This window comes from Entelurus aequoreus, linkage group LG14, assembly GCF_033978785.1.
Source record: "Entelurus aequoreus isolate RoL-2023_Sb linkage group LG14, RoL_Eaeq_v1.1, whole genome shotgun sequence".
NCBI lineage: Eukaryota > Metazoa > Chordata > Actinopteri > Syngnathiformes > Syngnathidae > Entelurus > Entelurus aequoreus.
Window position 1 is genome coordinate 59326565 of NC_084744.1, and position 15151 is coordinate 59341715.

General features: G+C 38.1%; 1 protein-coding gene across 1 annotated transcript in view; it reads left to right on the forward strand.

The window, feature by feature from the left end:
- Positions 1 to 15151, forward strand: part of LOC133665141 (MAGUK p55 subfamily member 7-like) — a 93029-nt gene that overhangs the window by 40603 nt on the left and 37275 nt on the right. Inside the window, exons 5-7 of the mRNA XM_062070364.1 lie at positions 2421 to 2502; positions 5909 to 5994; positions 11493 to 11567. Coding sequence (XP_061926348.1) covers positions 2421 to 2502; positions 5909 to 5994; positions 11493 to 11567 — 243 coding nt within the window. The remainder of the gene's footprint in view (positions 1 to 2420; positions 2503 to 5908; positions 5995 to 11492; positions 11568 to 15151) is intronic.

The window sequence follows — 15151 nt, forward strand, 5'->3', positions numbered from 1 at the left end:
TCAAAACACTCCTCATATTCAGGACAAAAACCAAGTTCGTTAAGGAACTAGAAAAATTCCCGGTTTTCCCGAAATTCCAGGAATTTCTCAATTAAAAACTGTTACTAATTCAACATTTCTTGACCGATTCAAACAATTCCAACACCAACCAATTCAGCTCATTAATGCTCCTAATCATTTTCCAAAAAAATCCCGCGTTTCCCAAAATTCCCAAATTTCCAGGAAGTTCCCATTGAAATAAATGGGACATTTTTCCAAGTTGCACAATTCCCACATTTTCCAACCTATTCAAACCATTCCAACATCAACACATTCCACTCACCCTGGACATTCAAACTACCTTTTTTCCAATTTAAAAAAAATTTCCCTAATACCATTTACTACTTCAACATTTCTTGCCAGATTGAAACAATTCTAACACCAACCAATTCAGCTCATTCAGTACATTCATGCTCCTAATCATTTTTTTAAAAATCCCGCTTTTCCCAAAATTCCCAAATTTCCAGGAAGTTCCCATTGAAATCAATGGAACCTTTTTCAAACTTCCACAATTCCCACATTCTTCAACCATTCAACTCATCCTAGACATTCAAACAACCATTTTTTCACATTCAACAAATTTCCAGGAATTCCCATTTTTTGGTAACCTATTTCCACCCTTCTTAAGTTCGACTACTCCTTTTACATTTTTCAACCCATTTCAACCGTTCCACCGTCAAAACACTCCTCATATTCAGGACAAAAACCAAGTTGGTTAAGGAACTACAAAAATTCCCAGTTTTCCCGAAATTCCAGGAATTTCTCAATTAAAAACTATTACTAATTCAACTTTTCTTGACCGATTCAAACAATTCCAACACCAACCAATTCAGCTCATTAATGCTCCTAATCATTTTCCAAAAAAAAATCCCGCGTTTCCCAAAATTCCCAAATTTCCAGGAAGTTCCCATTGAAATAAATGGGACATTTTTCCAAGTTGCACAATTCCCACATTTTCCAACCTATTCAAACCATTCCAACATCAACACATTCCACTCACCCTGGACATTCAAACTACCCTTTTTCCAAGTTAAAAATAATGTCCCCAAAATTCCCTAATACCATTTACTACTTCAACATTTCTTGCCCGATTTAAACAATTCTAACACCAATCAATTCAGCTCATTCAGGACATTCATTCTCTTAATCATTTTTTAAAAAATCCCGCTTTTCCCAAAATTCCCAAATTTCCAGGAAGTTACCATTGAAATGAATGGGACATTTTTCCAACTCCCACAATTCCCACATTCTTCAACCGATTCAAACCATTCCACCTTCAACACATTCAACTCACCCTAAACATTCAAAATACAATCTTTACATGTTCATCAAATTTCCAGGAATTCCCGTTATTTTGGTAACCTATCTCCACCCTTCTTAAGTTTGACTACTCCTTTTACATTTTTCAACCCATTTCAACCATTCCACCGTCAAAACAGTCATATTCAGGACAAAAACCAAGTTGGTTAAGGAACTAGAAAAATTCACGTTTTTTGCGAAATTCCAGGAATTTCTCAATTAAAAACTGTTACTACTTCAACATTTCTTGACCGAGTTAAACAATTCTAACACCAACCAATTCAGCTCATTCAGGAAATTCATGCTCCTAATCATTTTCAAAAAAATCCAGCGTTCCCCAAATTTCCAGGAAGTTCCCATTGAAATGAATGGGACATTTTTCCAAGTTGCACAATTCCCACATTTTTCAACCTATTCAAACCATCCCAACATCAACACATTCCACTCATCCTGGACATTCAAACTAACACTTTCCCAAGTTCCAAACCAAATTCTGGTTTTCCTGGAAATTCAAACTCTTCACCATTCAAACTATTCTTACATTCATACTACATTCTGTCAACATCTCAGTTCAACTTCAGCGTTGAAACATTCACACGCAATTCCTTCAGGAATTGCGTGTTTACTTCTTCTAGTTTACTTTATGAGTTTTTGCTGTGTGAGCGCCGAGTTACCTCGAAACCAATAATGGAGAACAGCCGCTGGTATTGATCCCAAAACTAAACTGGAGCGAGACCGCCCTTTGTCTGGACATGTGCTCTTTTTGATCGATCCAACGTGTTCCAGTTTTCCACACAACAGGACTACGCCCGCGCCTGATTGTTGTCAACTACACAGGATGCTCTTTCCACTGCGACTTGCTCCAAAGCGACGCCATCTGTTGGAAATAACGCGAGTTTGGATAACCTAATCCCGCGGTTTGTGTGTTACATGACGGCAGCTGCCTAAATGGTCCCATCTTGATAGAAATAACCATCACTGGAATGATTGTGACTCCTAATAGGAAGCCCGTCTGCATTGTAACACAAACAACATGTTATTTTCAATATCCATCTACTCCTCCATAAATCAACGCCGTGGAGGGAGCCACAATTAAACGGGATGAATCCACCGGGGCGATTGTTGTGGCGAGAGTCATGCGTGGAGGCGCTGCAGACAAGAGCGGTAGGCCGAAGTCTCTTTTGTGTCAACAGGCTTGTGCAAAACAATTGAAAAAAAGCTCAATCGAGACTGTCAAAGAATTCAAGGATTTTGAACTGGAAGTAGAAAAAATTTAACTCGAATTATTAATAATAATCCACAAAAAATGTCGTAGGGGCCGCAGCGGTGCTCAGTTGTAATACACTTGTCCACCACTTGTGGCAGTAATGACAATATCAAACAAACAGAAGAAGCCTGGAGGTAAAGCCATAGAGAAGTTTCTTAAGCACAAAAAATATAACTAAAGAGGCAAAGCTTTATTTTCATTTGCACTTTGATTTTACCGGCAGTTTATTTAAGAAATATATATATTATTAATTAAGTTTAAACATGTATTTGTTGTAGCACTGAATAAAAAGTAAAAGTTAAAGTTAAAGTACCACTGATAATAATAATAATAATAATAATAGATTGTATTTGTAAAAAGCACTTTACATTGAGTAAACAACCTCAAAGTGCTACAGTTTATTAAAAAAAATAAAAATAAAATAAAATAAAAAATAAAATAAAAAGATAATAAAACATAAATAAAAATAAAAACTAGAACAGCCAAATAGCTAAAACTACCGTAATTTCCGGACTATAAGCCGCACCTGACTATAAGCCGCACCAGCTAAATTTAGGGGAAAATACAGATTGCTCCATATATAAGCCGCACCCGACTATAAGCCGCACCAGCTAAATTTAGGGGAAAATACAGATTGCTCCATATATAAGCCGCACCTGACTATAAGCCGCAGGGTTTGATGTGTAATTAGCGTAGTATATAGGGGTTCCTGCTACCACGGAGGGGATTGTCGGGACAGAGATGACTGTTTGGGAACGCAAAGCGTCCCATTTATTAACAATAAATCTTTCAATCATTCAATCAAACTTTCACATCTTTGACATGGCGAACAGCATTCGTGCAGAGTACAAATAATACAACGGTGCAAAGTAATACAAAGTGCTCGCCTGTACGTTATCAAAATAACCAGCCTACCGGTATATGAAAAGTCTTTAATCATTGTGTCATCGTCTTCCTCCTGCGTACTAAAACCACCCAAATCCTCTTCGTCGGTGTCGGAGAAGAACAGGCCGTATATAAGCCGCACCCTTGTATAAGCCGCAGGGACCAGAACGAGGGGAAAAAGTAGCGGCTTATAGTCCGGAAATTACGGTAGTATGCATATATCTAAAAAATGCTTTTTAAAAAAAAGGGTTTTAAGCCTTTTTTAAAAGCATCCACAGTCTGTGGTGCCCTCAGGTGGTCAGGGAGAGCGTTCCACAGACTGGGAGCGGCGGAGCAGCTTTGTTCGCATTGTTCGCAGCTTTGTCCTCGGAGGTTGGAGGAGGTTAGCCTGTCCGGAGCGGAGGTGTCGTGTGATAGTCACAGTGTGGTGAAATGTGTCCTCTGCATTTGACCCGTCCCCTTGTTCCACCCCCTGGGAGGTGAGGGGAGCAGTGAGCAGCAGCGGTGGCCGCGCTCGGGAATCATTTTTGGTGATATTACCCACAATTACAACCCTTGATGCTGAGTGCCAAGCAGGGAGGTAATGGGTCCCATTTTTATAGTCTTTGGTATGACTCGGCCGGGGTTTGAACTCACGACCTACCGATCTCAGGGCGGACACTCTAACCACTAGGTCACTGAGCAGGAAATTGTACGTATAATTGTATGTTAATTAGTTAGTCCCTTTTTTGCATGTGTTTTTCTAATAAGCTTAATCAGATAACGAGGTATATACCTGTTAAACTGTAAGGATGTTAAATATATTTATAGAATATGATTAAAATTAAGCGGAATATTACTAATTACCTTATAGTATGGTCCTTACAATATTGTTTTTGTAATTTCAGGTCCAGAGAGCGTACCTAAATAATTTTTGCACCTGTTAGTAGAGGTGGTGGATTCTCATTTCCTATTTGTCCGGGTGGATCGTCTTCGGCTTTTGGGCTGCGTTGTTATGGAGAGTAATTTGTGTCTTTTGATCCAACCAAAGAACAACAAAAAATATTAACAACCCCAAAAAATTGATTTGCGATAAAAAAAAATTCTGGGGTCACAAAAACTTTGGGGGGGTTGAAAATCGTTTTCTTTCTTTGGTAATGACTCAAATTAAATTTTCAAAACCAAAACGTTTGCAAATCTTTTTTTTTTTTTGGTTGTAAATCTTTTCCTTTCAAACACACAATCATCCAGTCAGCCATTTAGCATGTTATGGACTCCCCATCGCCATGGAGAAGACACTATGAAATGCACACAACGCAGCCCACAAGCCGAAAAACTATTTACCCAGCCATCGGAAAAAAAATCCACGGGCCCCAAAAAACTGAACCGCCGTGCACTGAAGGAGACGACTTCAGCGGTTTCAATTAGTGAATAAACACAAGCGCCTGTGTCAATATTTAATACACATGCGGCTTATAGACTTGTACGGCCAATATATGTACAAAATAAAATTTGTACAAAAATTAGAATTATATATAGGGCCGTTCAATAGCCCAGAAAGTACAGTACATATTTTATATTACTACGCCAAATTAAAAATAAAAGCATCTACTATAGAACAGATCGTTTAATTTTGTGAAAAATAGTGAAAAAATACTTAACTCTCCAAAATGCTTCGTATTAGTGAAGTATTTTTAGTGTTTAAACCAAAACCTTTGTTGAAGGTGACACAGTATTTCTAAAGAATTTCTCTGAATTGCAATTAATTAAAAAAATTCCACTTCCTGTAGTTCCAATTCAACATCCTGCCGGGGTGGAGCCAATTCAGTTAAAAAAAATATACACTACCGTTCAAAAGTTTGGGGTCACCCAAACAATTTTGTGGAATAGCCTTCATTTCTAAGAACAAGAATAGACTGTCGAGTTTCAGATGAAAGTTCTCTTTTTCTGGCCATTTTGAGCGTTTAATTGACCCCACACATGTGATGCTCCAGAAACTCAATCTGCTCAAAGGAAGGTCAGTTTTGTAGCTTCTGTAACGAGCTAAACTGTTTTCAGATGTGTGAACATGATTGCACAAGGGTTTTCTAATCATCAATTAGCCTTCTGAGCCAATGAGCAAACACATTGTACCATTAGAACACTGGAGTGATAGTTGCTGGAAATGGGCCTCTATACACCTATGTAGATATTGCACTAAAAACCAGACATTTGCAGCTAGAATAGTCATTTACCACATTAGCAATGTATAGAGTGTATTTCTTTAAAGTTAAGACTAGTTTAAAGTTATCTAAGGAAATTTTAATGTGACCCCAAACTTTTGAACGGTAGTGTATATATTTAAATGGGAGTGAATTGAAACTCAGAATTCTGCACAAGCCTGGTGTTAACAGTGCATGTTATTAGTTGCAGTGCACCAAATAGTGTTCTTTGTTGCAGGCTTGATCCATGAAGGAGATGAGCTGAAAGAGGTGAATGGAGTCTCACTGGAGCGCAGGAAGCCAAAAGAAATTATTCCCCTTTTGGTTAGTCTCACTTTGTTGCTTTTTTAACTGGAAATGGATAAAAACTGTTGTTGTTTTTTTTAAACCTCGCCATCCCAGCAGGCACAAGACATTAAAACAACCTTGAAAACTTGTTGCATTAGGTCCTGACGTTGAGCAACTCAAACCTAACGTTGAAACAACATGCTTTTTGACGACGTTTATTTAATGTTGGGTTCTGACGTTGATTTGATCATTGATTTTTGGTTATATTCCAACCAATATTCTACAACACAAATACGTTGAAACAGCATGCTTTTTGACGATGTTTAATAAATTTTGGGTTCTGAAGTTGGTTTGACCATTTATTTATGGTCGTTTTCCAACCAATATTGTACAACCCAAATACAACGTTGAAACAACATTATTTTTGATGACGTTTAATCAATGTTGGGTTCGGATGTTGGCTTGACCATTGATTTTTGGTCATTTTCCAACCAATAGTCTACAATACAAATACAACGTTGAAACAACATGCTTTTTGACAACGTTTAATCAATGTTGGGTTCTGACATTGGTTTGACCATTGATTTTTGGTCATTTTCAAACCAATATTCTACAACCCAAATACAACGTTGATACAACATGCTTTTTGACTACGTTTACCGGTAATCAATGTTGGGTTTTGACGTTGATTTGACCATTGATTTTTGGTTATATTCCAACCAATATTCTACAACACAAATACAATGTTGAAACAACATGCTTTTTGATGTTTAATCAATGTTGGGTTCTGATGTTGATTTGACCATTGATTTTTGGTCATATTCCAACCAATATTCTACAACACAAATACGTTGAAACAGCATGCTTTTTGACGATGTTTAATAAATTTTGGGTTCTGAAGTTGGTTTGACCATTGATTTATGGTCGTTTTCCAACCAATATTGTACAACCCAAATACAACGTTGAAACAACATGCTTTTTGACGATGTTTAATCCATGTTGGGGTCTGACGTTGGTTTAATCATTGATTTTTGGTCATTTTCTAACCAATATTTTACAACACAAACCTAACGTTGAAACAACATGCTTTTTGACAACGTTTATTCAATGTTGGGTTCTGACGTTGGTTCGACCATTGATTTTTAGTCATTTTCCAACCGATATGCTACAACACAAATACGTTGAAACAACATGCTTTTTGATGACGTTTAATTAATGTTGGGTTCTGACGTTGATTTGATCATTGAATTCTGGTCATATTCCAACCAATATTCTACAACACAAATACAACTTTGAAACAACATGCTTTTTGACGATGTTTAATACATTTTGGGTTCTGAAGTTGGTTTGACCATTTATTTATGGTCGTTTTCCAACCAATATTGTACAACCCAAATACAACATTGAAACAACATTATTTTTGACGACGTTTAATCAATGTTGGGTTCGGATGTTCGTTTGACGATTGATTTTTGGTAATTTCCCAACCAATATTCTACAACACAAATCTAACGTTGAAACAACATGCTTTTTGACAACGTTTAATCAATGTTGGGTTCTGACGTTGATTTGACCATTGATTTTTGGTCATATTCCAACCAATATTCTACAACACAAATACGTTGAAACAGCATCATTTTTGACGACGTTTAATTAATGTTGGGTTCTGACGTTGATTTGATCATAGATTTCTGGTCATGTTCCAACCAATATTTTAAAACACAAATACAATGTTGAAACAACATGCTTTTTGACGATGTTTAATACATTTTGGGTTCTGAAGTTGGTTTGACCATTTATTTATGGTCGTTTTCCAACCAATATTGTACAACCCAAATACAACGTTGAAACAACATTATTTTTGACGACGTTTAATCAATGTTGAGTTCGGATGTTCGTTTGACCATTGATTTTTGGTCATTTCCCAACCAATATGCTACAACACAAATACAACGTTGAAACAACATGCTTTTTGACGATGTTTAATCACTGTTGGGTTCTGACGTTGGTTTGAACATTGATTTTTGGTCATATTCCAACCACTATTTTACAACACAAATACAACGTTGAAACAACATGCTTTTTGACGATGTTTAATCAATGTTGGTTGGTTTGACCATTGATTTTTTGGTCATTTTCCAACCAATATTTTACAAGACAAACCTAATGTTGAAACAACATGCTTTTTGACGTTTAATCAATGTTGGGTTCGGATGTTCGTTTGACGATTGATTTTTGGTAATTTCCCAACCAATATTCTACAACACAAATCTAACGTTGAAACAACATGCTTTTTGACAACGTTTAATCAATGTTGGGTTCTGACGTTGATTTGACCATTGATTTTTGGTCATATTCCAACCAATATTCTACAACACAAATACGTTGAAACAGCATGCTTTTTGACGACGTTTAATTAATGTTGGGTTCTGACGTTGATTTGATCATTGATTTCTGGTCATATTCCAACCAATATTTTAAAACACAAATACAATGTTGAAACAACATGCTTTTTGACGATGTTTAATACATTTTGGGTTCTGAAGTTGGTTTGACCATTTATTTATAGTCGTTTTCCAACCAATATTGTACAACCCAAATACAACGTTGAAACAACATTATTTTTGACGACGTTTAATCAATGTTGAGTTCGGATGTTCGTTTGACCATTGATTTTTGGTCATTTCCCAACCAGCATTCTACAACACAAATACAATGTTGAAACAACATGCTTTTTGACGATGTTTAATCACTGTTGGGTTCTGACGTTGGTTTGAACATTGATTTTTGGTCATATTCCAACCATTATTTTACAACACAAATACAACGTTGAAACAACATGCTTTTTGATGATGTTTAATCACTGTTGGGTTCTGACGTTGGTTTGAACATTGATTTTTGGTCATAGTCCAACCATTATTTCACAACACAAATACAACGTTGAAACAACATGCTTTTTGACAACGTTTAATCAATGTTGGTTGGTTTGACCATTGATTTTTTGGTCATTTTCCAACCAATATTTTACAAGACAAACCTAACGTTGAAACAACATGCTTTTTGACGTTTATTCAATGTTGGGTTCTGACGTTGGTTCGACCATTGATTTTTAGTAATTTTCCAACCGATATGCTACAACACAAATACAATGTTGAAACAACATGCTTTTTGATGATGTTTAATCAATGTTGGGTTCTGACGTTGATTTGACCATTGATTTTTGGTCATATTCCAACCAATATTCTACAACACAAATACGTTGAAACAGCATGCTTTTTGACGATGTTTAATACATTTTGGGTTCTGAAGTTGGTTTGACCATTTATTTATGGTCGTTTTCCAACCAATATTGTACAACCCAAATACAACGTTGAAACAACATTATTTTTGACGACGTTTAATCAATGTTGGGTTCGGATGTTCGTTTGACGATTGATTTTTGGTCATTTCCCAACCAATATTCTACAACACAAATACAATGTTGAAACAACATGCTTTTTGACGATGTTTAATCAATGTTGGGTTCTGACGTTGATTTGACCATTGATTTTTGGTCATATTCCAACCAATATTCTACAACACAAATACGTTGAAGCAGCATGCTTTTTGACGATGTTTAATACATTTTGGGTTCTGAAGTTGGTTTGACCATTTATTTATGGTCGTTTTCCAACCAATATTGTACAACCCAAATACAATGTTGAAACAACATTCTTTTTGACGACGTTTAATCAATGTTGGGTTCGGATGTTCATTTGACCATTGATTTTTGGTCATTTCCCAACCAGTGTTCTACAACACAAATCTAACGTTGAAGCAGCATGCTTTTTGACGACGTTTAATCAATGTTGGGTTCTGACGTTGGTCTGACCATTAAATTTTGGTCATTTTCCAAGCAATAGTCTACAATACAAATACAACGTTGAAACAACATGCTTTTTGACCAACGTCAAGAAACAAGTCCATGTCAGAAAACCAACACATTTAGCTGAACTGCACCAATTTTGTCAAGAGGAGTGGTCAAAAATTCAAGCAGAAGCTTGTGGATGGCTACCAAAAGCGCCTTATTGCAGTGAGACTTGCCAAGGGACATGTAAGCAAATATTAACATTTTGACCCAGCAGATTTGGTCATGGACGGCTGGCAGCGCTTCATAGCAGCAGTCGACCTCCAGGGCCCCAACTCCCCACCCATTCTGTAGCGAGTCGTCGTGATTAAATGTAACATGTTCATGTGTGCATTCCCACTCCAGACTAGACCCCCTTAGGAGCCCAGTCTAGATTGTATTTTTTTACTCATCTTCTTCCCCAGCGTTTTACCTTTTTCTTATCTTTTACGCGGCGCCTTTGGCGACCCATCAGCGTTCCTGTTCTGTAACCCTGTACACTGTTTGTCTAATCTTGAACGGGTTTGTGCTGAAAACATAGTTCCGTTGTACTTGTATGTATACTTTTGACCCAGCAGATTTGCTCACATTTTCAGTAGACCCATAATAAATTCATAAAAGAACCAAACTTCATGAATGTTTTTTGTAACCAACAAGTATGTGCTCCAATCACTCTATCACAAAAAAAAAAGAGTTGTAGAAAGTATTGGAAACACAACACAGCCATGACATTATGTTCTTTACAACTTTTGACCACGACTGTATGTATAATCAACGTTGTATTAATGTCTTGTGCCTGCTGGGATGGTGCGTGCCAGTCTCGGACCGTTCCAAATGTACAGTAAAGAATCCCACCCCATTCGAGCATTACAGTACAGTAATCCAGGTTTTGACAGAACCCGTACTGTCGTTGTGTAATGTAACAAAACGTCTCATTGAGTTTTTACGAGTTTTGGACAACACAAGACAGACCAATCAAATATTTCCCTCTTTTGGCAACGCAAACAAAACTTGTCAGTAAGATTAATCTCATGTTAGTTTTGGTCTTTACAAGCTATTTGTTGCCAATAACAAAAAAAAAATGAAACATTAACGAGCCGGGCGGGCCAAGAAAGAGTTAGCTCAGTCAGCTCCGGTGCCAAGGATTTGTCTTTGCTCATAATTTGCATGAAATATGGCTGACATTTGATGTTAATTATCGAGCTGGGTAAATGCAAATGTGCAGATGGATGACAAAGAAAAATAACGTGCCATTTTTGCATCGTATAGCTACGGGAATGTCCGACCGCGCTCCCCATAATGATCGAAAAAAACACCAAAATGAGGCAATATCTTTTGGAAGAATAGCATTGATCTCCCCAGTAGGCTCGTACAAACCATGCCAAGGCACATTAATTCTGACCAAACACTTTACAAATTTAAATAGTTTTCCCCCCCGCCATTCTGTGGGTACTTCTAGACACTTCTGACAGATCTGGGTCGTACGTTTTTTTTCCCCCTTCGCCCCCGTGTCTTTATGCTAAGCTAACGTCTCCCAGCTGTTATTCCACAAACAAACACAGAAGGAGTATCAATCACCTCGTGTAGCGAAGAAATAAGCCAACGTTCGACGGCGTTTCCCTTTTAATGTGTGGCTAATGGTGTGCAGGCACGCTCGGAAGGTGACGTCACGTTCACCATTGTTCCGGCGTCCTCCAAGCAAGATGTGGCGTCCCATAAAAAGGTACGGTAGATGACGTGTTCCCTTTTACTTGCTTTACGTGACCATCTGGTTACAGTAAAGGCAGATTATTGCATGTGTTTGCTTTTAATTAATAAACCTGATGCAAGTCGTGGAGATTGTTGGAGAAAAGCCAATGTGGCGTAGGATTAAGACAAATTATTTTCTGCGACAGTGCTCGTTTTTCGAGAAAAACCCAGCTAGCATCTGGGAAATGAATCCGATGGAAATACAAAACCCCAAAACCAGTGAAGTTGGCACGTTGTGTAAATGGTAAATAAAAACAAAATACAATGATCTGCAAATCCTTTTCAACTTATGTTCAATTGAATAGACTGCAAAGTCCATAGTGGATCTAACATAATAGTGAGAGTCCAGTCCATAGTGGATCTAACATAATAGTGAGAGTCCAGTCCATAGTGGATCTAACATAATAGTGAGAGTCCAGTCCATAGTGCATCTAACATAATATTGAGAGTCCAGTCCATAGTGGATCTAACATAATAGTGAGAGTCCAGTCCATAGTGCATCTAACATAATAGTGAGAGTCCAGTCCATAGTGGATCTAACATAATAGTGTGAGAGTCCAGTCCATAGTGGATCTAACATAATAGTGTGAGAGTCCAGTCCATAGTGGATCCAACATAATATTGTGAGAGTCCAGTCCATAGTGGATCTAACATAATAGTGTGAGAGTCCAGTCCATAGTGGATCCAACATAATATTATGAGAGTCCAGTCCATAGTGGATCTAACATAATAGTGAGAGTACAGTCCATAGTGGATCTAACATAATAGTGAGATTCCAGTCCATAGTGGATCGATCATAATATTGTGAGAGTCCAGTCCATAGTGGATCTATCATAATAGTGAGAGTCCAGTCCATAGTGGATCTAACATAATAGTGTGAGAGTCCAGTCCATAGTGGATCCAACATAATATTGTGAGAGTCCAGTCCATAGTGGATCCAACATAATATTATGAGAGTCCAGTCCATAGTGGATCTAACATAATAGTGAGAGTACAGTCCATAGTGGATCTAACATAATAGTGAGATTCCAGTCCATAGTGGATCCATCATAATATTGTGAGAGTCCAGTCCATAGTGGATCTATCATAATATTGTGAGAGTCCAGTCCATAGTGGATCTAACATAATAGTGAGAGTCCAGTCCATAGTGGATCTAACATAATATTGTGAGAGTCCAGTCCATAGTGGATCTAGCATAATAGTGACATTCCAGTCCATAGTGGACCTAGCATAATATTGTGAGAGTCCAGTCCATAGTGGATCTAACATAATAGTGAGAGAGTCCAGTCCATAGTGGATCTAACATAATAGTGAGATTCCAGTCCATAGTGGACCTAGCATAATATTGTGAGAGTCCAGTCCATAGTGGATCTAACATAATATTGTGAGAGTCCAGTCCATAGTGGATCAAGCATAATTGTGAGAGTCCAGTCCATAGTGGATTTAACATAATAGTGAGAGACCAGTCGATAGTGGATCTAACATATTAGTGAGATTCCAGTCCTGCTGGCCCCACTATGGACTGGACTCTCACTATTATGTTAGATCCACTATGGACTGGACTCTCACTATTATGCTTGATCCACTATGGACTGGACTCTTGTAGTAGAATTTCACTATTATGTTAGATCCACTATGGACTGGACTCTCACTATTATGTTAGATCCACTATGGACTGGACTCTCACTATTATGTTAGATCCACTATGGACTGGACTTTCACTATTATGTTAGATCCACTATGGACTGGACTTTCACAATATAATGCTAGACCCACTCGACGTCCATTGCATCCAGTCTCCCCTAGAGACCCACATCTCCAATGTTTCTCATAGTCATTCACATTGACGTCCCACTGGGTTGTGAGTTTTTCCTTGCCCTGATGCGGGATCTGAGCCGAGGATGTCGTTGTGGCTTGTGCAGCCCTTTGAGACACTTGTGATTTCGGGCTATATAAATAAACATTGATTGATTGATTGATTGAAAGACAAGATACTTAGCGTTCGAACTGGAAAACGTTGTTATTTTTTGCAAATATTAGCTCATTTGGGATTTAAAGCCTGCAACGTGTTTCGAAAAAGTTGGCACAGGTGGCAAAAAAGACTGAGAAAGTTGAGGAACGCTCGTCAAACACTTATTTGGAACATCCCACAGGTGAACAGGCTAATTGGGAACAGGTGGGTGCCATGATTGGGTATAAAAGCAGCTTCCATGAAATGCTCAGTCATTCACAAACAAGGACGGGGTGAGGGTCACCACTTTGTCAACAAATGCGTCCGACAATCCGACATCAGTGTGTAAAGGATATCACCACATGGGCTCAGGAACACTTCAGAAAACCACTGTCAGTAACTACAGCTGGTCGCTACATCTGTAAGTGCAAGTTAAAACTCTACTATGCAAAGCCAAAGCCATTTATCAACAACACCCAGAAACGCCCCCAAGCTCAACTAAGATGGACTGATGCAAAGTGGAAAAGTCTTCTGTGGTCTGACGAGTCCACATTTCAAATTGTTTTTGGAAACTGTGGACGTCGTGTCCTCCGGACCAAAGAGGAAAAGAACCATCCGGATTGTTATAGGCGCAAAGTGTAAAAGCCAGCATGTGTGATGGTATGGGGGTGTATTAGTGCCCAAGACATGGGTAACTTACACATCTGTGAAGGCACCATTAATGCTGAAAGGTACATACAGGTTTTGGAGCAACATATGTTGCCATCCAAGCAACGTTATCATGGACGCCCCTGCTTATTTCAGGAAGTATTTATGGGAAAAATCAGGAAATCACTGTCAGTAACTACAGTTGGTCGCTACATCTGTAAGTGCAAGTTAAAACTCTACTGCAGACTCTTTGGTCCGGAGGACACGACGTCCACAGTTCCCAAAAACAATGTGAAATGTGGACTCGTCAGACCACAGAACACTTTTCCAGTTTGCATCAGTCCATCTTAGATGAGCTCGGGCCCAGCGAAGCCGGCGGCGTTTCTGGGTGTTGTTGATAAATGGCTTTGGTTTTGCATAGTAGGCAAGGCAAGGCAAGGCAACTTTATTTGTATAGCGCTTTTCATACACAAGGCAGACTCAAAGTGCTTCACAGACAACAAAGTGAAATGAAAGAAAATAAAAGCAAAATTAAAATGCAGACAATAAAAATAAAAACAGTGCAGACGTTAAAAGTTAAAAGATTAAAAGATTTAGCTGAAAGCTAAGGTGAACATAAAAGTCTTCAGTCTAGTTTTAAAAGTAGTGAGAGTTGGGGATAGTCTGACATCGTCAGGAAGTTTAGTAGAGTTTTAACTTGCACTTACAGATGTAGCAACCAACTGTAGTTACTGACAGTGGTTTTCTGAAGTGTTCCTGAGCTCATGTGGTGATATCCTTTACACACTGATGTCGCTTTCTGATGCAGTATTGCCTGAGGGATTGAAGGTCACGGGCATTCAATGTTTGTTTTCAGCCTTGCTGCTTACGTTTTACCGTATTGCATTTGCATTATCTTGTTTAGCACACTCATTGTTTATGTTCTTTGTTTTTTTTTGTTGTTGTTGTTGTTTTGCTTA